At 44.0% G+C, this 25436-nt stretch overlaps 1 protein-coding gene and 1 long non-coding RNA gene across 6 annotated transcripts in view; one reads left to right on the forward strand and one right to left on the reverse strand.

Moving 5' to 3' along the window:
* Window positions 1–229: 229 nt before the first annotated feature.
* On the reverse strand, window positions 230–2950 carry LOC142499374 (uncharacterized). 2 transcript variants are annotated; one of them, XR_012802658.1, is made up of 3 exons: window positions 2894–2950; window positions 1164–1278; window positions 230–839 (listed from the first exon to the last, which is right to left on the reverse strand). It is a non-coding gene; the product is annotated as an uncharacterized LOC142499374 (long non-coding RNA). The 2 variants fall into 2 exon arrangements; XR_012802657.1 differs by lacking the exon at window positions 2894–2950 and adding an exon at window positions 2790–2875.
* A 34-nt stretch (window positions 2951–2984) lies between these two features.
* ALS2 (alsin Rho guanine nucleotide exchange factor ALS2) overlaps window positions 2985–25436 on the forward strand; it is a 49865-nt gene continuing 27413 nt past the window's right edge. Inside the window, exons 1-10 of one of the 4 annotated variants that reach the window (XM_075608612.1) lie at window positions 2985–3089; window positions 5678–5960; window positions 7881–8035; window positions 9529–10433; window positions 13568–13937; window positions 15775–15943; window positions 16675–16771; window positions 17168–17245; window positions 18359–18532; window positions 19004–19175. In XM_075608612.1, coding sequence (XP_075464727.1) covers window positions 5941–5960; window positions 7881–8035; window positions 9529–10433; window positions 13568–13937; window positions 15775–15943; window positions 16675–16771; window positions 17168–17245; window positions 18359–18532; window positions 19004–19175 — 2140 coding nt within the window. In that variant the 5' untranslated portion in view covers window positions 2985–3089; window positions 5678–5940. Of the gene's footprint in view, window positions 3090–3129; window positions 3151–5677; window positions 5961–7880; window positions 8036–9528; window positions 10434–13567; window positions 13938–15774; window positions 15944–16674; window positions 16772–17167; window positions 17246–18358; window positions 18533–19003; window positions 19176–25436 lie in introns of those variants that run through there. The other 3 variants (XM_075608614.1, XM_075608613.1, XM_075608615.1) reach the window with 3 other exon arrangements.

The raw sequence follows: 25436 nt of genomic DNA on the forward strand, positions 1-25436 counted from the left end.
CTGTCCCCACTCTCCTTACCTAGTGTTTTCCCCCTCCCTATGCCTATATTGTTCACCCCAATCACCATATTTGTATTATTCGTGTTTTTGCATTTGCGCCGCATCACTCCAAGTGTTATCTTGTGTGTATATTAAACCACTTATTATTTTGGCATAACCCATATTATTGTATTTTCTCTGTCAGAGAGTGCTGGAACTTTATTTTTTGACATATAAGCAAATGCTCTGCTGTATCTATATATTGTTATGCCCACACCACTTTGCAGCATCTTTACGTCCCAGATAAAGGCAGGGAACTTCATACTTCTCTTATGTGGGGTTTATTTACAGGGATTAAATTATATGCTAACAGGCCCACCATCCCTTTAAATCAAAACAACACATAAAAATAACACCTATTCCCTTTAGGGAAAACTAACTACCGTAGCTTTAGCCCTTGCTAACTGGATGGCCAGCTAAGCTGATTCCCAAGCCAAAACATGCCCTGGCATATGCCACAGTGTAACACAGTCTCTGTATACAACAATAAAGTGTTTTTGCTTATCTGTCAGTCCTTTGGAGCAGACGTCGCCGCTTCAGCAGGGCCTCTCCTCCTTTCTTCCTAGGGGAACTCAGCCTCACGTTGAGCCCAGAGAAACTCCTCAGTAGGTCCTCTGTACCAGTTTCCGCAGCTGGGGAGCACTTTCTATCTCCCCCTTCTCTGGGGAAAACAGTATCTCAGCATAGCAGCTTTCAGTCTGTCTTTTAAACCACGTCCTTGTTCACTCAGACCAGGCTGATTACCTCCATTAGTTAGCAGCTGCTGCTGGCTTCTCTTTGAGGAATTAACTCTCTGTGGACTGCAAAGCACACTTACTGCACTGTTCCAGCCCCTAGAGGACAGTGCTGGTATCACAATATATATATACACACACACGTGTTTGTGGCTAATTAACTCAGTTACTGACGGAAAAAAAGCAATGTGCTTCTGGCTGTGAAGGGGTGTAAATCAGTGTGTATCAATGTGTTAATGTGTGTACCAGTGAGTGTATATAATTAGTGTATCTGTTTGTATAGTATGTGTATCAGTATGTCTGTATGTGTGTGTGTGTCAGTGTGTGTGTAATCTTTGCCTAGAAACATCGAACAAGGTCAGAAACGTGATACAAAAAACAGATACAGACCGGCCGGCAACTTGAGAGAAAAAGTCCAGCAAATGTCCAAATGTGCTAGTATATCGATAGCATAAAATCCTTGCAGGGTAATCCAATCCTGTGCACCTGGAGCATCTTGGGAGCTCTGTGGATGACGTCATGTGATATGCAAAATCAAATAAAGAAAAATCAGTGTATACTGCTAATAAAAGCAAACACACATCAAACACTATCAAAGACAAACAAAAAACACAAACAAAACACAACAGATAACACAAAAACAAGCTGTAAAAACAGTAAAGCTGTGATTGCCATTGTGGTGAATAAAAAGTTTTTGATCAAGATTTATTAGTAGTTTGATCAACGTTTCGGTCCACTTGTGGGTCATCTTGAGAAAGACACGCGAGCGGACCAAACGTTGATCAAACTGCTAATAAATCTGTTACTTTCTCACAATGCCACACGAGTGCCAACTTTATTGTATTCTTGGATTGACGGTTGGATCGACTTCATTGTGGGACCACTTCTGCTGAGCACCGGTGGCAAGTATATTTGTTATCGGGAGTGCACCACGCTGTTGAATTTTATAATAGACATACATGAATATGGTTCTTCCATCAGTGCCCACTCTTAACACTCAAATGAAGGTACTCTGAGTAGGTGTGGGCCCCGGGCCCCCTTGTTGCTTAGGAACCATCATCGGTATGGATTACTCTGGTCCCCTACGTGAAATTTTGGTGGGTCTTTCTTACATGACCCAATACCTTTTGCCTGTTTGGGAACTGTCACTTCCATACAGACAGGAGGAAAATTAGTGCCAATCCACAGTAGAGCTGATCCGCCGGCACCCGGGAGCCCTCTTTCCTGAGGCCCTCTGTGGTGTGCCATATTCCTTTTCCTTAACTATTCAGGACTCCATTGCTTCTTTTGTGGATCCTAACTTAAAGGGTACTGTCCCTACCTATAACATAATAAACAGGGGGGCAGGATCTATACTGTTACTTTATAAAGATACTTATCTACTCTCCCCGAGGATTCTCTCATCTTGAACTCCGAGAACCTAACCTAGAATAGTCTCTGAAGGAGCGGCTCAGTGAGTAAAGACACTGACTGGCACTGTTTAAAGCAGGGAACCTGGTTCAATTCCTGGTGTCGTGCTCCTTTGTGACCTTGGGCAAGTCACTTTATCTCCCTGTGCCTCATGCACCGAAATCATAGATTTGTAAGCTCCACAGAGCAGGGACTGTGTCTGCATAAATGCCTCTGTAACTTGCTATACAAACAATTACTATGATTACATGTGATGTCTGGATCCCCATAGCAATCCAGGTTGGGGGCCAAGCCATACCACAGCCTGGCTGGTAACCCTTTAGCAGGGGGGTTACAAGTGTGTTAGTGAATTTGTGCAGTGGTTAAAGAGTATTAATGGTATTAGTAAGCTCCAATGGATAGATTCCGTTGTCTGCTTAGAAGACATTTACTCCCACAGTAGGCAGAAGATTATCCTATGAAAATGACTAATTTGGAAACAGAATCCCCTCTCTCATGTGAACACCCCCCAAACCTGTGACGTGTCAGTGACATTAACTTAATCATCTATTCTTTTCATATTAACATCTGGTCTCTAGTAGTCTTTTAAGTAGAATAACACTTAACATTTCTTCTTTTGTTCCAAAATCCCAAATGTCACTGTGTATCATCTCTGTGCCTCATAGCATTAATGGAAATAAATCCCTATCCCGCCAAGCAAGAAGCATTACGTCACGCGTTCAGCTATTGAACCGGTTTGTCCCACTCGGTCTTCCGTTCGCTCTCCCTGGCTTCGCAATGACCTTGCTTCTATGAACTCCGCTCCTCCCCCTCCACAAGCTCCTCCCCTTTCACGCGAGCCGCTCCACAGGTCAGCTGATCACCAGGGCTAGTTGTCAGTGCAGGAACTGACCGGGTCCGGAGAAGGTGAGTTGGGGGAGGAGTGTGTGGCTCGGCCTGCCCGGGACCGTCTGTACCTACAATGTGTGTGAGTCTGTGTATGAAGGCACAAATAGAGCAGTTTGGGGGCATCACGGTTATATCATATTTATCCAACAACAATACACAATCCTATTGCTTTTAATATTTTTTTATCTTCTTTTGGTAAATCTGGGACAGTTTTTGTCCTATAAATTGCTCAACGTTTGTCTTGCTACATATACCCCATGGACTCTGATGTGTCAAAACAAACACACACACACACGCACTCCATCTCTATTAACCGTCAGAACAACAGTTGTTCTAGTAGCTCCTATACTGTGTATATTATATTTGTTGTGTGTTATGTATATAATGCCGGACACACACTAGTAGTAAGTATAATGATAAGAAATATACTTAGCAGCAGGGGTGCAGGCGGTAGGAAAGGATGCACCAACACGTTCAGAATAATAGTATAAAGAGGAAATTCCGCAGCACTCTCAAATCCTGATCAAAAACTTTTTATTCACCACGTACAGTATGGTAATCACATCAGCCAGGAGCAACGTTTCGGACCTTCCCTCAGACAGCTTGGGAAAGGACCGGGAAGGTCCGAAACGTTGCTCCTGGCTGAGGTGATTGCCATTGTGGTGAATAAAAAGTTTTTGATCAAGATTTTGGAGAGGGCTGTGGAATATATATATATATATATATATATATATATATATATATATATATATATATTTACATACACACACACACATACGTGTGTCACAGGCCTCTGTCAACTCACTGTTTTGTTTTTTTTTGTCCGTCTTGCTAATTTTTAATGTTAGCGTATTTTCAGTGATTCTACCCCCTAAGTGAGACTGTATATTGAAACGTATGTCACCGTATACAGCCGTGAGATGGTTTTTTATACACACAAACACAAAGTTGACAAAAAGCATGTCACGTGTAATACAATGAATTGATTAATAATATACACGTATACAGAAGCTACTAGAGCAGCTATTTGTTCAGAGGGTCAGTGGAAATATTGTAGGATATTGAGATGTCCTTGTGTGTTTGAGCCCACGTGTCAATTTCTAAGTGTTGCTTATGTGTAAACATAACATCCATGTATAACTGTTATGTTTGGTACAATAACAGGTGTAAAATAATGCTTGTTTAGTGGAACATAAGATATTGTTACTTGGGGAAACATTTTTAGAAGAACATGCACTTTTTAACTTTACAATTTCTACAGAGCGATAGCGGGGAAACGCATGCAAATGGAAAGTGATGACTAGGTGTAAGACCGGTTTCGTTTATTGTCCCCAGCTTCTACTTTCTCTCTTGTGCACTTTGTCACGCTTCATATTACTGCATGTACGATAAAGTGCTAGCACCTGTTATCATGGGGCGTGTGCCATTACATGCGGAGGCTGTTGGGTTTCTGTCAATTGCATTGCTTTTTGTAATCCTGTTAATTCACAGTTTTCCAGTACTGTATTGCTTTTTATACTTGCCAAACTTTACCCGTTAAGCAGGCATTTCCCGACAGATACAAATATTTTGACATTGTTTGCTGGTCAACCTAAGTGCTCTTATGTGGAGGAAACAAATATGTTTATGATTTTAACAGATATATATATTTCCCAATAAATTAACCTTTTTTTCTGCCAGAGGACCTGCAATTTAATACGTTAAAATCTTTTCTTTAAAAAGGACCCATTTCACACTGATCAGCAACAAAAATTATGGCACCGACATGGTATCCACAATATGAGGCTGACCTGTACATCAATGGCACAATCGTCAAAAAGCTTGGCAGTACTAGAAGCCTCGCTAACCACTCTGAGCAAAGATTGCAGCAGCATGGAAATACGTTAGCAAAATATCAGCTGAGCGTATTGATGCACTGGACTTTGTGCCATGCAGATTACATTTGCACGAGATGTTTACACTACACTTTCCATTTGTACTGGTGTTGTATTCCTTAAGGAGAAGGCATCCTCTGGCTGAGTCAGATCTATTAATGTTACAAACACTCGGGAGACTTCAAAAGCGGTTACGTGAAACTGGACACGTACTAGAGATTCCCCTTATATTATTCAGGCAACATACTGTGTAATACTGAGGTGTATTTTAGTACTGTAGGAATTGTCACTAAAAGCTTTTGATACACAGGCGAAACCTTGCAGAGTACTGTTCTATACGAAATATTGGCCATCTTGTTTTTAATTTTATTTCCCATTTCAGTCTGTTGTATGAATTGAATAATTGCACAGCATAAAAACAAATGGGATTAAAAACAATATTTCCTGTGCAGCTTTTCTGTCCTCAGTCAGAATAAGTGAGATGTTTCTAAAATTCTACAATATAAAAATGAAATGCAGAAGTCGCTGTGTAAAAGGTTTTATAGACGCGTGTTATTAATACCCAGAATCAGGTTGCACCTTTTTTAAATGAAGCAAGGGCAAAAACATGGAAAAATTAACATTTTCACACTGCTGTCAACTGAACCTCGTATCCTGCTGCTTGTGTATACAGTATGTGGGTGTGTTGAGCTGCATGCTGACTGAATGAATGTTTTTTTTGTTTTTCCACAGTCTTGACAGCCAAGTTGAGTGGGTCAGAGGATACAGGCAGCACAGTGATTACCACTGAAATATGAAATAGTCTGAATTCTTGAGCAATGGATCATGCGGTGTGGCAATTCACAGCACAGTCAACTGTTCCCATGAACATAAAGTAGACTCCTCTCCTGTGATTTGTAGGTTCAGTGGATTCAACTCTACTTACGTCAGGAGTTTCAGAACCTGCTGTTATCTTCCTGAGAATATAGTCTGTGATGGGATTATAGTACTGACCGATGGACACACAGACAGAAAGGTACTGTATGGGGGTTTACACCTGGGCATTGTACATTTTTCATTGAACACATGCTGAATGTATATTGTCTGCATAGTTCTAAAGGAGCCAGCAACACACTCCTTCGCAAACCATTGCTGACCTCTGCTAATCGGGGCACTATCCCGCAGAAACTCCTGTTGATTTAAAGAGGCAATCCAAGATGGCGGATTTTTACAAATGTATTTATTTTTTTAGATATATCTATCCTTGAAGCAGAGGGTCCAGAGCTGAACCCCATTAATTTCAGCTTTGTGGGCCCCTGCTTCCTGAGATACTTGCCTTCGATTTAGGTGCCCGGTAGCCGCTCTCCTCTGCTGCCAGGGTTCACAGTATGTCCGCTGTTGAAAGTTTTTACGTCTTGCTGTGGGCCAATAGGAAGCAGTGACGTCATCGGTGCGGAATCCTATTGCCCCATGTGATAGGGGAGCTTTCAACTTTAAAGCCCAGCTTGCTGAGCCGGTGCACAGGAAGCAGGTGGCCCCCGTAGCTGAAATTAACGGGGTTCAGCTCTGGAGACCCTCTGCTTCAAATAACTATTTTTTTTTAAATATGTCTTGGAATACTCCTTTTTTAAACAGGAGTTTCCGTGCAATAGTGCCACGACCAGCACAGTTTAATGAATAACCACTAACTCCTTAGGCTGCGACAACAGCGCAGCGACGCGCGCTCCTGCTTGAGAGCCGTGACGTCACAAACTCTTCGAGCATGAGCACTAGCCTGTCCTGCAGCAATTTGCAAGCATGGGGTGTGGCACATAAGGCCTCGGGCATGGTCAGCGCTTAGGCGGTGACCCGTGCTGAGGCACACTGCTGCTCGGCACTGAGCCCCTGCAGGGCCAGTCACGTCAGCCGTTTGCCCGATGAGGGCGAACCAGCTCCGTGACGTCACTGGCCCGCCCCCCGACCCGCCCACGGACGGCGTGTGCTCTAAGGCCAGGGAAAGCTTTCCCTCAGCCTCAGCGCGCCTCCGCACGTCTTCAGTCTCTATGGACTAAGCCTAAGAGAGGGGTCGTGTCATTGCCTGGGTCGGGGCGTTTCAATGCCGGCACCGGGAGAGGTCTATTAATAATGGTGGCAATCACTCTGTTCCCATAAATGTTATTTCCCCTTTTATATATCTCACATGACATGGTGCCTATGTTTGCCCTATTGTGTGTGTGTGTGTGTGTGTGTGTGTGTGTGTGTGTGTGTGTATATGGTGACTGGTGCTGTGTGATTCATTGTTGAAGGGTCTTGTGACCCTTCAGCATGCTTACAAATGAATTTTCCTGTCTCCCCAAGCGCAGATCTTTGGAAAACATCCGTGCGCACACGCGGTTTGGACATGTGCACCGATTTAACATCTATTTGATCGCACCAAGTGCAAGGCGCTGCAGCGTGGCCGCAGTGTGGCCGCAGTCTTAGAGTTGGTGCAAGAATGAATGGATACTTCACTAGCATGATACCTTTTTTTTTTTTTTTGCTACTTTAACTACTCATTTTTTTAATTGGACTAAGTCTCACTGTCACCACAGCCTTACTGGGGGTGAAAAGAAACCTTAAGAATTAGAGGGTACTCCTAAGATTTTACACTGTCGTGACGTTGGTGTCTAAAAATATCCACATGTACTCATCATGATACTACTAGTGGGAAAAAAGAGAGAAAGTGAAACTTACAGGTATAAATTCACTTAGTGTCCCAGTGAGTGCCTGTTATTCTGTGGATATGTTCAGGCGTTGGGTGTGGTGGCTGCTGTGCTTCATCTGTTGATTGTGTTCTGTACAATGTCGATGTTTAGGATGTTTGGAAATGTGTAGTCATACATTGTATTTATTTATAAAGCAGCGTGTGAAAGCTGCTTTCCCTAAATCCCCACTTAATCCCTACAGCTTTTGATTTTTTTTTTCTCATTCATTGCAGTTCAGAAGATACAGAAGGAGTCCAAGAGAGAGGCCTTGTGAATGTATGGAAGGCTGGTTCGGCCCCTGTAACACCGGAGAGTCTTCCAGGCCTGGGAGGAAAAATAGTGCTCCAAGCCAGCCTTGGAATAAGCCATGGAATCCTGCTAACCAGTGGTAAAGAACTCAATACCCCAACACCAACTTCACACTTTAGTAGAGTTACCGATGTAGCAGACTTCATTGTCCCTACGGTGGGGTATGATGTGTTAATCGGCACAAATCCTACAGAAACTCTGTGATATTCACAGTTTTAACTGCATATGTTGTGTTATCTGGGGTTACGATGTCACGCTACATCTGAAGAGGCATCTAGCTGTCATGAGATAACAGAATGCTTCTCGCAGCATTCCAGGAGGTGAATGAGGGTTGAATCCTCCTCCTGTTTTCCAGGGGACTGTGTGAGGCACTTTTATCATTTTAGAGCAGAGATTCCAAACGCTAGTCTTCAAGTGATCCCTCACCGTGCAGGTTTTATAGCTATCCTCTCATTAGAGGCTTTTATTGGTAAAATGTCCACCCCCAATGTTGGGAGCATTTACTTAGTGTAGTGTTACTAGCCATAGAGACCATTGCGTCTTGGAGTATTTAACTCTTTCCTGACAGTTTTTGAGTGCTTTGAAGAGGGACTTGGGGAGATCCTGTGATTTCCCCTCTTTGTGTTGGTATCCTCTCCTTAGCACAGGTGACCCATCATTTTGATTGAACCACCTGTGCTCAAGCAGGTGTATAGTTAAAACCTGCACTGTTAAGTGGTCCTTGAGGACTGAAGTTGGGAACCTCTGTTTGAGAGGTATGTGCTTGTTGGCTTATAAATCAAAGTCTTACTTTGAAGTAAAGACCGACTTGAAATGACTATAGCACGAAACGCGTAGGAGGCTTGTACTCTACCGTTTTTTTAATGCAGTTACAATAAAGAATATTTTTATGGCCACATGACCTGTGTCTTGCTGCTGCTGTGCACCACACAATATATCTCTTCAGGTTTTAACTATACACCTGCTTGAGCACAGGTGGTTCAGTCAAAATGCTTGTCGCAGGACATAAATTGTTACTCCAAATAAAAAAGGTATCACCTTATACTGAAGAACTCATTTATTCTGCACTAATGAAATATTTCAAAAGTTTTTTTTCATAAGAGTGAGGATGAAAGTTTAAAAAAAAAAAAAGTTGTGAATAAACTGTCAGAACCAATTGGTTTCATCGTTATTTAATACCCGAGCATAATGTACTAATTGTAGTTCCATAAGACAGCCCCAAACTATCAGGATGAATTCTGATTTTTTTTTTATGTCCATTATTCAGTTACTAAAATGTTTTATTCCTACATAGGGTATGTATGTAATTGGTAAAGATTAGCATGGTAGCTCTCAGAACCACACGGGCCTTATCGTGGGTTGGTCGGTTACTGTTACGCTGCCAGAGAGGCCCGGAACACATTACTCTGCAATGCTTTGATTTCCCCCTTGACAGCGAAAGAATAAAGACGTCATTCTTACTCGATTTTTTTTTGATTTTTTTTTTTTCTGACCCCAAAATTAAAACGCACAACTTCTGCACCTGTAATTCTTTAACAAAAGTATTTGTTTATTCTATGCTTGGTGTTTCAGAAGGTGACGTTTTCAGCTTCGGAAAGCAGCCATGGAGAGAGAGTTTACAGGAGGCTTACACCGAGGGTCCGGTACTAGAGAAGGCATTGGTTGGACAGCGTGTTATCTGTGTGGCCGCAGGAAGTTTTCACAGTGGTGCTGTGACCGAGAATGGAATGGTTTACATGTGGGGAGAGAACACTGCAGGGCAGTGCGCCATGGCAAACCTTCCCTCCATACCGGAACCAACAGCCATCAGTATTTCGGATCAGGAAACCAGCCCACCGCGCTGGGTAAGGATTATACAGCTGTCTTGCGGAGAAGAGCACACTCTTGCACTGTCGATAAGCAGAGAGATCTGGGCCTGGGGAAGCGGCTGCCAGCTCGGGCTCATAACCACTACTTTCCCTGTGACCAAGCCACAAAAGGTGGAGCACCTGGCAGGGCGGGTGGTGCTTCAGGTGGCTTGTGGGTCATTTCACAGCTTGGCACTTGTGCAGTGCCTCTCTCAGGAGCTGAAGCCTGTACCGGAGAGGTGTAATCATTGCAGCCAGCTGCTCATTACCATGACCGATAAAGAGGACCACGTGATCATCTCAGACGCTCACTGCTGTCCACTGGGCGTCATGTTAGCGGAGTCCCATCCTACACTCCGGGTCAGACAGTCTTTTTTGAGCTCAGGAAGGAAAAGTTCAACAAAGGGGCAGAATTCACACTGTCCAGAAACCCAGGAAGACAAGGAGAGTTGCACTTCTAAACTTCAGACGGGATCAGAGACAGAGCCTAGCGCAGATGGAGCCAGCACTTGTGAAACGGAAGCTTGTGAGAGCATTGACAGCCCTGTCTGTGGGAGTTCATTCCATCCTGACAATGATCAGCCTGTGAAGGAGACCACAACAGAGGATGGTATTACAGAAGCTGAACAGGTGAGATGTTCACTACCAGCTATGTTGGTGCTTTATTTTGTATTCCTTGTATTTTTTGTTTGCAGAGGGCCCTGAAAAATATTCAGCAAATTGGTTCTATTTTCATGTGTCCTTACAGGTCCTATTCTTTCCACTTACTAATAGTCAGGGAAAGGCAAAGGGCTTCAATTTTGTTTAACAACATTGAGAGATAGAAATGTTGAATGCACTATAGCATTTTAACGATGCTTGTAATGCCGCCACCCTGGCCGCAAAAGTGTTCAACTGTTGATCTAGAAACTGATCATTTAGAGGCACCTATCTCCTTTGTACGCCAGATAGGAATAGAGCAGGGCTGGGCAACTCCAATCCTTAACCTGACCTGTTGGTGGCCCTTTTCAGGATATCCCTGCTTCAGCACAGGTGGCTCAATTTAGTGGCTCAGTCATTACGACTGAGCCACCTGTCCTGAAGCAGGGATATTCTGAAAACCTGACCTGTTGGTAGCCCTTGATGACTGTAGTTGGCCACCCCTTGAATAGAACATCTTAATACAGGAAAACTTTACAGTGCTGCATTTTTTTTTTTGTAACTTACATTTTTTTATTAATGTTCAGAAAACCCATAGATACACAACATCCATTATGTTTATTAACATCTCAATAAATCATAACAAAAATTCACTAAGGGGGGGGGGGTAGGGATACTCAACTACATCTCTGCTCCCCATGTAGTCCAATCCACCCCAATGGGTCCGCTCAGCCCTGTTCGTCCTGTACTATGGAAATTGCCCCGCTGTCAGCCGAGAACGTACGCACCTATGACTTTCATAGCAAAATAGTGGGACCTTTCACTCCTGGGATGTCTGTCTTATCAAGCCATGGTAGCCAGACGTTTGGGAATTTGACGCCAGTATCGTTAACTAAACTTGTCAACTTCTCCATCTGGCAGACATACCAAGTTCTGTTCCGGAATTCAGGAATTGTTGGAATTTCATTTTGTTTCCACAATGCTGCGATCTCGCACCTCGTTGCAAAACGAGCAACTAATTTATTCTCGACCCTGGCCAGGCCTGGGGTTGGTCTATTCAATAGGATCAGCCAAGGGTCCATTGGAATGGTGAGGTCCAAAATCCTCTGAAGCCAATCCTTAATTTCTTCCCATAAGGCAGCAATCAGAGCACAAGACCACAGCATGTGTACCAGATCAGCTGCTTCTCCACATTTGTCTTGGGCGCAACGGGGAGTATCCTGGGACGAATCTGGATAATTTTAGTGGAGTGAGATACCAGCGCATTAATACTTTGTGTTCTCCCTTAATGTGGTGCATAACGAGCTTTTGTCTGTCGCCACAAATATTTCATCCCATTCTTCTATTTTAATGAGCTTTGTGATACTTTCCACTTCATCAAAGAGGTTACATATGTGCTGTATCACATATATACAGTACACAGATGCAATATGGATTTTTTTTTTAACTTAACGTGGATGAGAGCATGCGGTCAGGTTAAATTAGGCCTCGGGCATGGTCAGCGCTGAGGCGCGCTTACGCTCGGCAGTGAGCCCCTGCAGCCGCAATGAGAGCGGCTTTAGCAGGGGCTCGCGCACGCTTCCGGAAGCGTAGGTCTTAGAAAAAATTTAGTTTCAAGCGCTCACGGGAGCGCAGGGCCGGTCACGTGAGCGGTTCGCCAGCTCCGTGACGTCACTGGCCCGCCCCCGGATGGCGCGCTAACCAAGGCCAGCGAAAGCACCCGCTTTCCCTCAGCCTCAGCGCCTCCGCACAGCTGCTGCAACCCTGGTCGCAGCCTTAGAAAATGCTGTTGATTTCTGAGAGAGAGAGATATTTCATTATTTCTTTAGGAGTGGCTTTTCCGCTGTCCTGCCAAGCAGGGAAGCAAGAGGAGAAACCAGACTAGACATTACATACAGCTTGTCTTGTCTTAACGCGTGCATCGTGCTGGTAACACGAAAGGCTCTCCGATATGTTATTGGGCGGAGACAAAGTAGTGGAAACAGGTCTTTGTAAAACCAGGTGTGTCCAAAAACAGGTCTGCGAGACAGATGAGAACAAGGAATGTGAGGCGACCCTGGAAATACTGAATCAAGCTCAACCCCGTTACAACGCGAATCCGCTTATAACGCGATGCAAGTGTGGCTCCCAATTTTCGTATTTTATGTATACTTTACAACACGATTATTGGCATCTTAAATACTTTATTGTACATTATTTCTAACGCGATCCCCTTATAACGCTTTTTGATTCTTTGGACCCCAAACACAGCGTTATAATGGAGTTCAGCTGTATTTCCACCTTGCTAAGTTAAATCAGAAGAAATCAAATGGTAGGTTCAAGCTGTTTTATTGATCTAGTCAATTGTTGAATATAAGATTTTGATATATACTTTGATATATATTTTATCAGAAGTCTGTGATTCTTTGTTGAATATAACGAAAAAAATATTTTCATGTCCAATATTCTTTAGTTGTATGCAACTTTTTATGCAGTTGCACCAAATGATTTTTATTTTGTTAGTCTTTTTTTTCCTTCTTGATTTAATTGCTGCGTTCTTTAGATGTTTAAATCTATGCATGTTCTATATGTTTTCTTTGGAGAAAAAAACAAATGTAAACATGAATGTGCTGAATAAGAGTAAATTTCTTTCTTTGCACCTTGAAACTTCGGGCAGGAAACCCTAATCTAACGAATTGCTTCGAGACAAAGTTACTTAAATCAAGGCACGTCACCATTTCCTGACTGGTGGAGTGTGATTGAATAATGTTGTTACTACAGAAGTTATGTGTTTACAATTTATATAATAGTCCTGTATATTTTTGTACTGAAAATAGTGCCAATACCATAAGCAAGGAAAATTGAATTTATATCTAAACTCCAACAAAAAATTAAGCTTTCAATTATAAAGGTGGTAGAAAAGAAACATCCAACTGTTCCTACTTGGTATTCAAGCCCCATTCCTAATTATTCCATTATATGGGATTTTGTTTGTTGGTCCCTAACAGAAGAAAGTGCTGGAGCTCTGGTCTTCTGTATGTGTTTGTGTTTCTGCTATATTGTTCTATTGACTCATTCCCAATGCACCAGAGAGTCATAATGTCTGAATGTGCTGTACATATTTTCTCTCAATGCCTCTGCTGTAGACACCCGAGCAGAAGCCACCAGAAGAGTTAGGTGATTGCCTTCTTAGTCCTACGACTGCCACGACGACATCCCTCAACAACCTCGTGGTGTCCTGCGCCTCTGCCGTTGGCGTAAGAGTAGCTGCAACCTGTGAGGCCGGAGCTATGTCTATAAAGAAAGTCATGAACTTTTACTCCACGTCTCTGTGCGAGACAGGGTCTCAGCCTGCCGGCCTTTCACCTGCTTTGGAAGGACTGAGGGACAGTCGGGAAGAGCAGGTGAGACTGGAGTCCATGCAAGGCAAGAAGAGCTCCAGTCTGGTGGATATCAGAGAGGAGGAGTCAGAGGCTGGAAGCAGAAGGCTTTCTCTACCAGGGCTGCTGTCCCAAGGTAAGACGAGATATTCAAGACTAGTTGAACACAAGCCACTGATCAGACGGTCACCAAGGGATTAGCAAACACAGGGGGATGCACATAGTTTCCATATAGTTTCCATATAAATGGAATATTGGTAGATTATGCCCAGAATATTGTTTTACGAGGATTGAGAAAATAGGCTTAAGTACTACCATTGTTTTCCAAGGTGCATAATATAAATAAAGGGTTGCTATATTTGAAAAAACAAAACTTTTAACTACTAAAAAAATAATAATTTATCAAATATGTGCTTGCATAAGATTTTTCACTGAGACTGTACAGCCTTCTCCCCCCCCCCCCCCCCTGCTGTACCCTGCCTTTGTGCCAAGTTTACCTGTATGGCTTGCAATTGTCTGCTGGTTGCAGACTGGGAGGGAGCAGGAAGTAAAGTATACGAAAGGGTAGTAAATACATGAAACCTCTTTCCAGCCGCGTGGGTTTTGGGCAAATACGGCTACAGAGTTAACAGGGTTTTCCTTGAGATGGGACAAGAGAATCTAAAGATCAGGAAACTGCACGGAAGGTGCAAGCTAGGTATTTCCAACAGGTAGAAGTAATAATAAATTACATCTCGCTGAAGTAAAATGGGCCAATTGCATCTTGACATTGTCCGCTTCTCCACTTGGCACGTGCAATATCATGCAACGTGCAATAACGTTTGCTACAAAGGCCCGTGGACAGTTTCTCTGTGGCCAAGGACAGTCGTGGGCCAACCTTCCGGCATCAGCTGGCCTGGGACACTTGTCCTGCCTTCCGCCCTCCTCCCCAGCCCTGCTGCTACATCTGTATATGCTACGATATAATTTATTTATAAAGCACCCCCATATTCCCCAGCATGGTATAATGGAACAGTAGTTGCATAAACAGAATGTCAATGGATACACAGTAGGTACTGGGGGCCCTTCTTGTGAGTTTACATTCTAGAGGTATAAGTGGATGCTCATTGTGAGACTGCGCATGCCTCAGGGTGAAGTTTGACGGTATAGATGTTGGGGGTGTCTTATACTAAATTGATGTGCTATATAGATGTTGCAAGATTTACTCTTCCCTCCGCACCGAAACAAAGGATTAAAGCTGCGTGGGTCCCTGTTTCTGAATGGGACGCACGCAGTTTTGATCCTTCAGAGCAGAGCCATCAAGCCGAACAGTCTGCAGGAGCTGCGCAGATGTTCGCGGCACACTCTTCTACGGCACAGAAACAATCTTTGTGAGTGTGCCCTGTGTCCCAGAGCAGCTCAGAAGCAGTCTGTGTGTCTGTCCAGATGACCGAATATGGTCCTATTCTATTCCCCGCCCTCATGATGTAGATACCCATATTAGGTCATCTACATCAAGGGGTTGGCCAGACTGGTTCTTAGCTTCGGAGCTGCTCAGGGGCACACTCAGACTACTTCTGTAGTAGAGTTTTCCGTGTACCTCTTTGTAGCTTCTTCAGACTGTTTGGCTTGAAAGGATTAATTCTCAGGGGTCCCATTCAGAAGCATGGACACCTGCAGCAGCGTTCATTCTCCCAGGCCGCAATTAGTCCCCGCAGGCAGTGTCCCCGGCGAATCGTTTTTTGCCTGTTCGTCTGCGGTGACAAAAACAGTAAGTCGTGCTACTGTACATCTGTACCTGCAGAAAGCCTTTGAAATAAAGATACAACAGTGTGTCCAATACAAGAGATGCAATTGATGCATCCTTACTTTTACTAGGAAAGTTTCCTGTCAGTATAACTCCTAATAACAATATAAATGTATCAATCAATGCAATAATCTGGATAACATGAGTGCCACAAAAAGACCCTGAACACGTGGCGTACTCTCTGCAGTTTCTCCCAGACTCCTGCGGAAGGCAGGACGGGTGAGGATGAGAGCAGTGGCCCTGACGCCCACATACAGCGGCGAGGCTGACGTGCTGCTCCCCTCTTTGAGAACCGAGGTTTGGAGCTGGGGAAGAGGCAAGGAGGGGCAGCTGGGGCACGGGGACGTCCTGCCTAGGTAAGTGAGCCACAATCGAAGCAATAAACAGATGACATTGAATGTGTGTATAGTAGAGCATAGGAGAATAACAATATGTCACGCAAATCCGGGATCCATGTATCATATAACACAAGTCCGTCCAAGTGCACAATAAATTGTGTAAATTTAAGAAATCTCACTCCTACATAACCCCATAAGATAAGACCAATAAAGGGGACTGACTGCCAACAAGGGTAAGTGAAGCAAGACCAACACTCACCCTGTGTGAAAGCACATGTCTCTGCCCGGCGGTCTGGACAGGTGGAGGGATGTAGAAAACACACTGGCTACCGGAGGAAGATCCGTGAAAATAAATAATAAATAGAACTCCTGCTGACAGAGTCAGCAGGATCCCGGTGAGGCGTGCTTCAGTCCAAGGTAAGTATTGCAAAAATTCGGAGATAGGACTGATCACAGCAAGGGATAGGGCTGGAGACAGGTGTCCAATAAAAGTGTTTATTAATTAAATAAGCATGAAAGCAGACGGATACAAGGTCCTCTGACGCGTTTCTCGCCCAACAGGCGCCTATTGTATTGTCTATTTTAATTATGTTGGTTCTATTGTCCCTCACCTCCCGCCCCCTTCTTTTATTTATTTAATTTATTTATTTCCCTTTTGTAGCCACCTCCCACCCTGAATAGAACAGAAAAAATAAATAAAAATTGTTTGGGGGGGAAAACAAAAACGATCACTCTTATACCTTTTCTAGGTTGCAGCCTCTGTGTGTTCGGAGTTTGGATGGAAAAGAAGTGATTCAGTTGGCAGCTGGCAGTCACCATTCTGTAGCTCTCACTGCCCGATCCCAGGTAACTTGGCGATTTTAAGTTGTACGCAACATGTTCAGCTGTAGGGATGCTGCGTCTTCTTCTGTAGCCGCTGAAAACTAGAATAATTTAATTAACTTGCATTTATCTTAACTCGCTCGTATTTTATTTTTAAACGAATAACAGTCCAGGAAAAATCAATTTTGTAAGGCATCAGAAAACATTATTTGATAATTATGGTGGCGAGAGGTAAAATGTTGATTGAAATCATATTTAGTGGCTGTTCACAGAAAGGGCTATAAAGCAGGAACTCTAGATTGTCCCCTGAATAATTCATGGGCTGTTGATGTTTAGCTTCATGTGCAAGTTGAGTGATCGCAAGGTTCCTCCAGCAGATATGGGGATTCATTGATGGCTTTTGTTTTCTCCATTTGGTAGGTTTACTCCTGGGGCAGCAATGCCTCGGGCCAGCTTGGTCATCTGCAATCTCCAACTACAATGCCTCGTCTTGCTAAGGTATTAATTCATATTTTCATTCCCCTCCCCTTCTTGTATAGCGCTAACAGTGTACCCAGCCCTGTACATAGAACTTTTTTGTAGACACAGGTCCTTGCCCTGTAGAGCTTACAATACTTTTTTGGGGGGCATACAGGCAGGCATTGCCCAATGCCACAAGGAGCTGATACCAGGATTTGAACCAGTCTCCTCTGATTCGAACTGGCATTGTTATCAGTGCCTTTTCTCACGGAGCCGCTGCTTCAGTCGATCACTTCTACAAATGCACAGCAGCAATAGAAGAAATGCTAGATAGCTGCGGACTAGTTAGTGGTAAGGTTCAGGTAGCACAGTAGGCCACATATTTAAACCTTGTCACTTATTAATTCACATGAAACAAATTATCCAATTACTGTAAGTAGAAGTCTTTCTTTCAAGGTACCAAAACATTGCACCCCTTTTGTTCGAAGTCTTGGGCTGCGTCCATAGAGGGGCAGATCGCGCGAACGCGTCCGCACGCTGAGCGATCAGACTGCCTAAAGGCAGTGATCGCGTCTATTCAGCGTGTGTGCGGAAGCGGGGGGGAGGCACGCGATGCGCGGGAAATCAGTTAAAACTGATTTCTCGGGCGGTCACGTGAGCGGTTTGCCCAATGAGGGCAAACCAGCTCCGTGACGTCAGTGGCCCTCCCATAGACATGCACGCAGAAGGCGCGCGTACTAAGGCCAGGAAAGCACCCGCTTTCCCTCAGCCTCCGCACTGCTGCAGTTTCTATAGACGCAGCCTTACTTGCAAGGCATGTAAGCTTCGCTAACACAATAAACATACACGGTTTGCTCTGCTCTGCTTTTAAAACTGACTAGTGTAATGATATCCACAACAAGAAGGAAGGTACTGCAGGTAATTTTACAGAGCATACAGCCCTTCACCGATTTATTTCTATGACTGGAATCAAACTCTCAACCTTTTTTATTCAAAACAAACATCTTGGTCACTGGTAAAAGACAATGTAGCTTTTCAGTGCTACTGCCCTTTAATGCATTGCAGGCCATCCTGGTATTGATGGGGTTTAATACATTTGCTTTGGAAGTCATGGTGCATTTGGTATCTGATATCTCCCCCTCTCCCCATCAGGTGTGTGACAGCGGAGTGTGGGCTGTAGCTGCGGGGCAAGATCACTCTCTCTTCCTGGCACATGGAGAGGAAGAGTTCCAGCCTACTGTGTATTACAGTGGCCCTCCGACAGCCGAGGACCCAAACAGGCAGGACGCAGACCAGAACCCAACGCTACTGGGAGAATGTAGCCAGGTGAGCAGCTTAACAATGATCAAAGCCTTATGTCAATTAGGAAACTGGATTAGCTGTTTGATATTAAGTACACTGAGTTCAGGACATCAGAAGCCTTTTAAAAAGAGGGCTAAGCTCTGTAGGTAATACTTTCAATTTTCCGGCACATGACATTTATATCTGATGCACAAAGAGATGCTGTAAGCAACTTTAGGAAAGCCTGACGCTGGGTCTAAATCTACCACTACATAGGCCACATCTTAAACTATGGATTGCAAAATAAGACCGCTTGACAACCGCTCCAGCTGTCCGTACTGACCTAATATTATGGCTGGGGTTACAGCCCCCTCCAGAACAAGTGTTGAATATTGCTCTCCCTTTATCCATAGCCACATCAAAGGGTTACCTAGAGTAATCGCAGTGTCACCTGCTTAGGTGCAGGAGGAGAGCAGGTAGCAATAACTTAACAGAATCTCTTCTGCCTCTCTCAAGCTCGGATACATCAGCAGCATCTCTGCTGGCGCAGGCAGCTGCTTGGCGTTGGTGGACAGAAACATGATGGGATATATTAGCAGCCTCCACGAGCTGGCAGCCACAGAGAGACTCTTCTACTGCTACATGAGCGATATCAAGTCTCGAGTTCTCAGGCCTCTCCTAGGACTAGGTAAGACGCTTCTCTAACAGCAAGGGTTTTATTTGCTTTCACTGTCCCTTCAATGTGTTCGTAAAGCATGTGGCAAAGAAGCAATACAGGTTGGATTTACTGTTTGTTTTTATTACAGTATTGAGGCAGGGGGTCTCCAGAGCTGAACCCCATTTACTTAACTTCTGGCGACCATAGATCCTTACATTCGTAGGTCCTGCTGGTATCCGTGTGAAGTTTAAATGTCCTAGTCACGTGGGCTAATAGGAAGCAGCATCGGATGATATGACTGCTTCCTGTTGTCCCGCTTGACATGGACATTTAAACGCCACCATTTCGTTAGGGGCACAATTCTCTGGACGCAGAGATACCGGCACCCCTATGGAGGTAAGTATCTTGAGAAGTAGGGTGTCCCCGGAGCGGAAATTAACACCGTTCAGCTCCGGAGACTCCCTGCTTCAATCCTGTAATAAAAAAAACTAAGAAAACCATAAATGAAACCTGTATTGCTGCTTTAAACCAACAATCATGTTTAATAAGCATTGCTGTACCATGTGTATGGGTCATACAGTGCCTAGCACACCTAAATTATATAAATATGACCGTAGTCTCTTAATTCTTTCATGCTCCGGATTCCTTGTCTTTTCATTTTCTACAGTAGAACCAAGAAAAAATGTAGGCTTTTGACCACTTTTGGGATAGCTGCCATTTCCTATGGTAGGAATGGAATTAAGGTGTTGTGTGTTACTTTTTTTGGGGGGGTGTCTCATTTGACGTTTATACAATGTTGTATGTTACAAGTTTATCACAAACCTTAAACTCCTCTTAACTTTCTGTTTTTCTTTGTTACTTTTCTGACTTATTTTTTTTTTTTTGCTTAAAAGAAAAATTCTTTAATGTGTAATCATGCATGATGTGTGTTAATGTCAAATACAAGTTCTTCACAGTCCACGCTGTCTCTCTCTTCAACCCCCAACCCCCCCCCCCCCCATTTATATCTGTGTTGCTGTCATTGATCGTCCCACTGGACATACATCAAAATGTTTTGACATCTTTGCAGCCTGGCTCCATCACTGTCTGTCTTCTGACACCTACTGTCATACTGGGAGACTTTATTATTTTTTTTGTAAATTCTATTTATTGGAAATTGTACAGACTTGTACATAAAATGCATTCTTTTAATGCATAATAATGGTTTACTTATATATGTCTCTTTCTGTTTCATACAATATTCGTTTTCAAAAATTTCCTTTATCTTTAATGTAGTCACACTTAAATTTTTAATGCCACTTGTGAACATTTTAACTGTACAATATCGACCAATTATCTCACTTTAACCTCTACTTCCACCCTCTTGGTAGTACACCCCAGCTCTTGCGTCATCTGTTTTGGGCCTCTGTCAGTCTGGCTAAAATATTTATATAAGGAACTCTTCAATCTAATAGTTGTATAATTATACCCTGTTCGCCACTCCTGTACACCCCTTTCCCATCCGTCTGATGCCTTAAACTGTTTATTTCACTAGTCTTATGGTCCCATCAGTAGTCTTGTTGGGTCCCTTCCCACCCCCAGGTCCTAGGCTGCTGAAATAGTGTAGTGTTTGAGTCTTATTGGTGGATTCCTGGTTAGTGTGCGTGTTGCATACCATGTTGTGTGTTGAAAGTTTTCTTGGATTTTTGCCCTTGTCTCATCTGACTGTGCGGCAATGAAGCTTTCCCAGATTTGGAAGAATCGTCCCGCTTTTTTTTCTTTCTGTCTTGGCTTCAACCCAATCAAGTGTAAACATACCAAACATTTTTTTCTCTCCACAGTTGCAGAGATGGGGGAGTGTTATGTATCCATTGTTGTAAGATTGTTTTCCTTGCTGCCATAGCTATGATTTGTTTGAGTTTCCTGTTGTCAGTTTGGTCCCCTATTGTCCTTTCAGTGTTTAGGTTTATAATATTAAGAATCGCATATATGGATTGTTATTTTTAGAGCGTCTTTGCAGTACTTGCCTATTCGTGACCAGAACTCTTGTACCACTGGGCAGTTCCATAGGCAGTATATAAGATCTGCCCCTGGGGCTGCACACTTTGTACATTTACTGTCTAGAGAGAGTTTTGCTTTGTATCTAAATTTGGGCGTAGTATAAGTCCTATGTAGAATGCATTTCCTGGTACATACGTGGATGGGATGATTTTTAACGATTTAACAAACTGTCTCATGATCGTCTCCATACTTAAGTTTGGGCAGTCTATTAACCAACCTCCAATTCCCGGTGTGTTATCATCAAATTGTAATGTTTTCTTCAGACTTTGATAACATTTAGATATTGAGATTTTCCCATATTTTGCCATGTGAAAAAGAGCGCCCAGTTGGTTTGTCTCTATCTGCTATTGATAAATTGTTTAGTGAGGTCGGTGCATAGTCCCTGGATTGTAAATATGCGAAGAATTGTGTGTTGGGTAGTGCATATTCATCTTTTAGATCCTGGAATGAGTAAATTGTGTGATCTAGTTTATGTAGGAGCTGCGTTATGTCAAAGATTCCATTTCCCAGGCTTCAAAAGGGTAGTTCACCTTCCTAAACCTGCAAGTTTTTAGTGAGCGGTAGGAATAGCGACTTGTTTTTGTAGAGAGCGTTTTCCTAGCTCTGCACTATGCTTTATATGTGCTAAATAGCAGCGGATTTTCTTTTATAGCTCTTAGGACCTCCTGGGAAGGCAAGTGTAACAAATATGCCAAGCTTATATCTGGGCTCAGTTGTTGATAGATTTCATCTGTTGTGAAATAGTTTGTATGGTTTATCCAGTCTACTGCATATCTTGAGAGCGGCTAAATTGTTAAGTGAGGGGAGTACCTCCAGTAGTTTAATGTGTTTTTTTTTTTTTGCCCATTTAAATAGGAACAGGCCCTTCCACTCTATCTTTTTGATTGTAATCTAGAGCGAGTGCCTCTGATTTTTCATAGTTTATGGTTAAGCCTGAGATTTTGCCATATATTTGTATTGCCTCTAATGATTGCGGGTTTTGCCTTTTGAGGGTTTGAAATAAAAAGGAGCATATCGTCCGCAAATGCTACGATTTTTAGTTCCTTGTCACCTATTTGAATATCCTTAAATTCCTCCACCTTTTTTAGATGTCGAATTGGGGGATCCAGAGCTATACAGGCATACCCCACATTAACGTACGCAATGGGACAGGAGCATGTATGTAAAGCGATAATGTACTTAAAGTGAAGCACTACCTTTTTCCCACTTATCGATGCATGTACTGTACTGCAATCGTCATATACGTGCATAACTGATGTAAATAAGGCATTTGTAACAGGCTCTATAGTCTCCCGCTTGCGCACAGCTTCGGTACAGATAGGGAGCCGGAATTGCTGTTCAGGACGTGCTGACTGGCGCATGCGTGAGCTGCCGTTTGCCTATTGAGCAAGATGTACTTACTCGCGAGTGTACTTAAAGTGAGTGTACTTAAACCGGGGTATGCCTGTATCATATAGTATTGGGGATAGGGGACAGCCCTGCCTTGTTCCCCGTTGCAACGTGAAAAGTTCGGAATTCAGTGCATTAGCTGTGATATAGGCTTTGGGGGAGTTGTATATAGTTTGGATTAAATAGACGAAAAACCTCTCTGCAGGGAGAGAGAATCAGCGGGCGCTGCAAGCAAAAAAGTATGATGGCTGGACTGTGCTAAACAAAAGTAATCTTTGTTTTGTTTGCTTTCCATTGGAGGTGAGCCTTCCCAGCGAGCGGCTCCCTCCAGGCTTTTGGTGTTTGAAAGAAGTTTTGATTTTGATTGAGTGTTTAGCTGTCTTTTTCAGTCGTTTTGTGAAGGTGATAAGAGCGGAGCCTGCCCCCCCCCCCCCCCCCCCACCGTAATGGTGCCCTTCAGTTAATGCTCAAGGCACCTATACAATTTGGGACATACTAAATCAGATGTTAAAACAGGGCTCAAATTAACTTTCAAAAGTAGCGGTGCCGTGTCTGAAAAGAAAGCAATTGGTCAACATTTATTAAACATGGGGGCAAACCTTTTTGGACAGTATTCTAGAAAGATTTAAGCAGTATTTATGCTGTAAAAAATAAATAATAAAGTAGTGATACTCTGCGACTGGTAGTATCACGTTGACAACTGCCTTTAAAGTTGGAAAAGGTTGGGCATCCAGTGTGTGGCCAATGGACCGGTCTCGGTCTGTCTTTGTCTTGTTCCCTCTCTGCTCCCAGTACATGAGCTCGCTCTATCTTCAGATCTTCTGCTGAGCTTGGCATTTTGTAGTTGAGTGCCTTTGTTTTGTTGGGGGGTGGGGGGGGGGGGGAAGGGGAAGGTAATAGTAGCCTGATATAAGATGGCTGCCCCCACTGCGATCCTTTGGGGCCCAGGGGTATGCAGATCTGTTACCATCAAGTTCAACCCTCTCTAGATAATTTTATGGGTCTTGCCTCCGTCACTCTGTCTCTCCACGTTGGCTCCGTTCCAGATCTCCCTGCCTCTGAGTTGCTCAGCTGCTTCGCTTGCAGCGTCTGCTTGGTGCGAGGGGTTGGGGGGGGGGTTATTCCAACAGGGGCGCCTCTTTACCTCTTCGGCTGATCAGCCGCAGCCCACGCACTGATGCCTGCAGGCTGGTGCACACGCTCCCTGGTCTAGCTCTGGTGGAGCTGCCGCCGTCTTCCCCTCGCGCCTCCGCACGGCAGCCCTCGCGTTCCGCTGGCTGTGTGCCTGCGTCTCTTCCTCGCGACTCTTCGGAGCTCTCAGACCTTGCTGGCTCTGCTCCCGCTGAAGCCGTCGGAGCGTCCTGAAGCCGGTGCGGCATCTTCGACGGCCCGATCAGTCCTGCAGCTGATTACGCACCTCTGCTCTGTGACCGTGCGGCTCGCCTCCACTCACTCCCTGGTCCGCAGTCTCCGCCTGCACACCAGACCATACTGGGAGACTAACATACATGTTCGCAATCCCACTGCCACCCTAGCTGCCCTTCTTAGCTCTCTAACCAACTCTTATGGTCTCTCCCCGAAGGCCACCTCGCCTACTCACTGCAGTGCCACTCCCTTCACCTGGTTTGCTTCTGCTCTGTCTCTAACATTCCCTTTCCTCTCTCCGATCATCCCCTCCTAACCTTTAACCTCACTCTACCATATGCACCTTCCACAACAGCTACATCCACACTCGCATACAGAAACCTACATACCCTAGACCCCTTTCAACATTTCTACAACCTCTCCTCTCCTATGTCTACCCTTTCCTGTCCCAACCTAGCAACCTCTCTATACAACAGCATACCTATCAGCCTTAGAGAAGACTGCTCCCGCCACGGCATGTTGTCGCCGACAATCCAAGCCACAACCTTTGCACACACCTTTTACCCACTACTACTAGATTAAAGGAACATTACTGAACAGGGATAAGTCCCCTGTTACAGAGTCCCACAAGGCTCTGTCTTTGGCCCTCTGCTCTTCTCACTCTACACCTCTTCTCTTGGAGAACAAATACAATCTTTTAGTATAATTTTTATGCTGATGACACCCAAATCTATCTCCCCTGACCTCTCCCCGTCTCTCCTGTCCCATGTCTCCAACTATTTCTCTGCAATCTCCTCCTGGATGTCTCTCCGCTACCGGATCTAAACATGTTCAAAACAGAATTAATTTCTTTCCCCCTTCCACTGCTACACCAACTCTCTCCTTCACTATCTAACACCACAATCTCCTCAACACCTCTAGCCTGCTGTCTAGGTGTCATTTTTTACTCTGATCTCTCATTCATTCCTCACATTCAGTCCTTCACAAAGTCCTGCTATCTCCATGTACGAAATATCGCGAAGATATGCCCTTTCCTCACTCGTAATGCAACTAAAATCCTAAGCCACTCACTCATATCCTGCCTAGATTACTGCAACCTTCTTCTACCTCACTCGCCGCTCCACTACACACATCCCTACACTAGCTTCCCATAGCATCTAGACTAAAATGTAAAACATTTGTAACCCCCTCCCCCTTATCTCGACCCTCATCCAAAAATACATACCTACGCACGTATGTATGTATATCTTTATTAATATAGCGCCAAAAGTGTGCTCGGTGCTTCACATAGGGGTGTATCCTATGTTCTGCCCTCGACATCCACCTTTCCTCCCACCTTATTACCTCTTGTCACTCGCGCCTGCAAGACTTCTCCTGTGCTGCCCACTCTCTGTAATTCACTACCACGTGCCTCAGACTCTCCCACAGCTTTCAGATGTTTATAAATTCCCTGAAAACACAATTGCAAGGAAGCCAACTCGCCATACCCCTAACATC

This window comes from Ascaphus truei, chromosome 7 (genome assembly GCF_040206685.1).
Source record: "Ascaphus truei isolate aAscTru1 chromosome 7, aAscTru1.hap1, whole genome shotgun sequence".
In the NCBI taxonomy this organism is placed as follows: domain Eukaryota; kingdom Metazoa; phylum Chordata; class Amphibia; order Anura; family Ascaphidae; genus Ascaphus; species Ascaphus truei.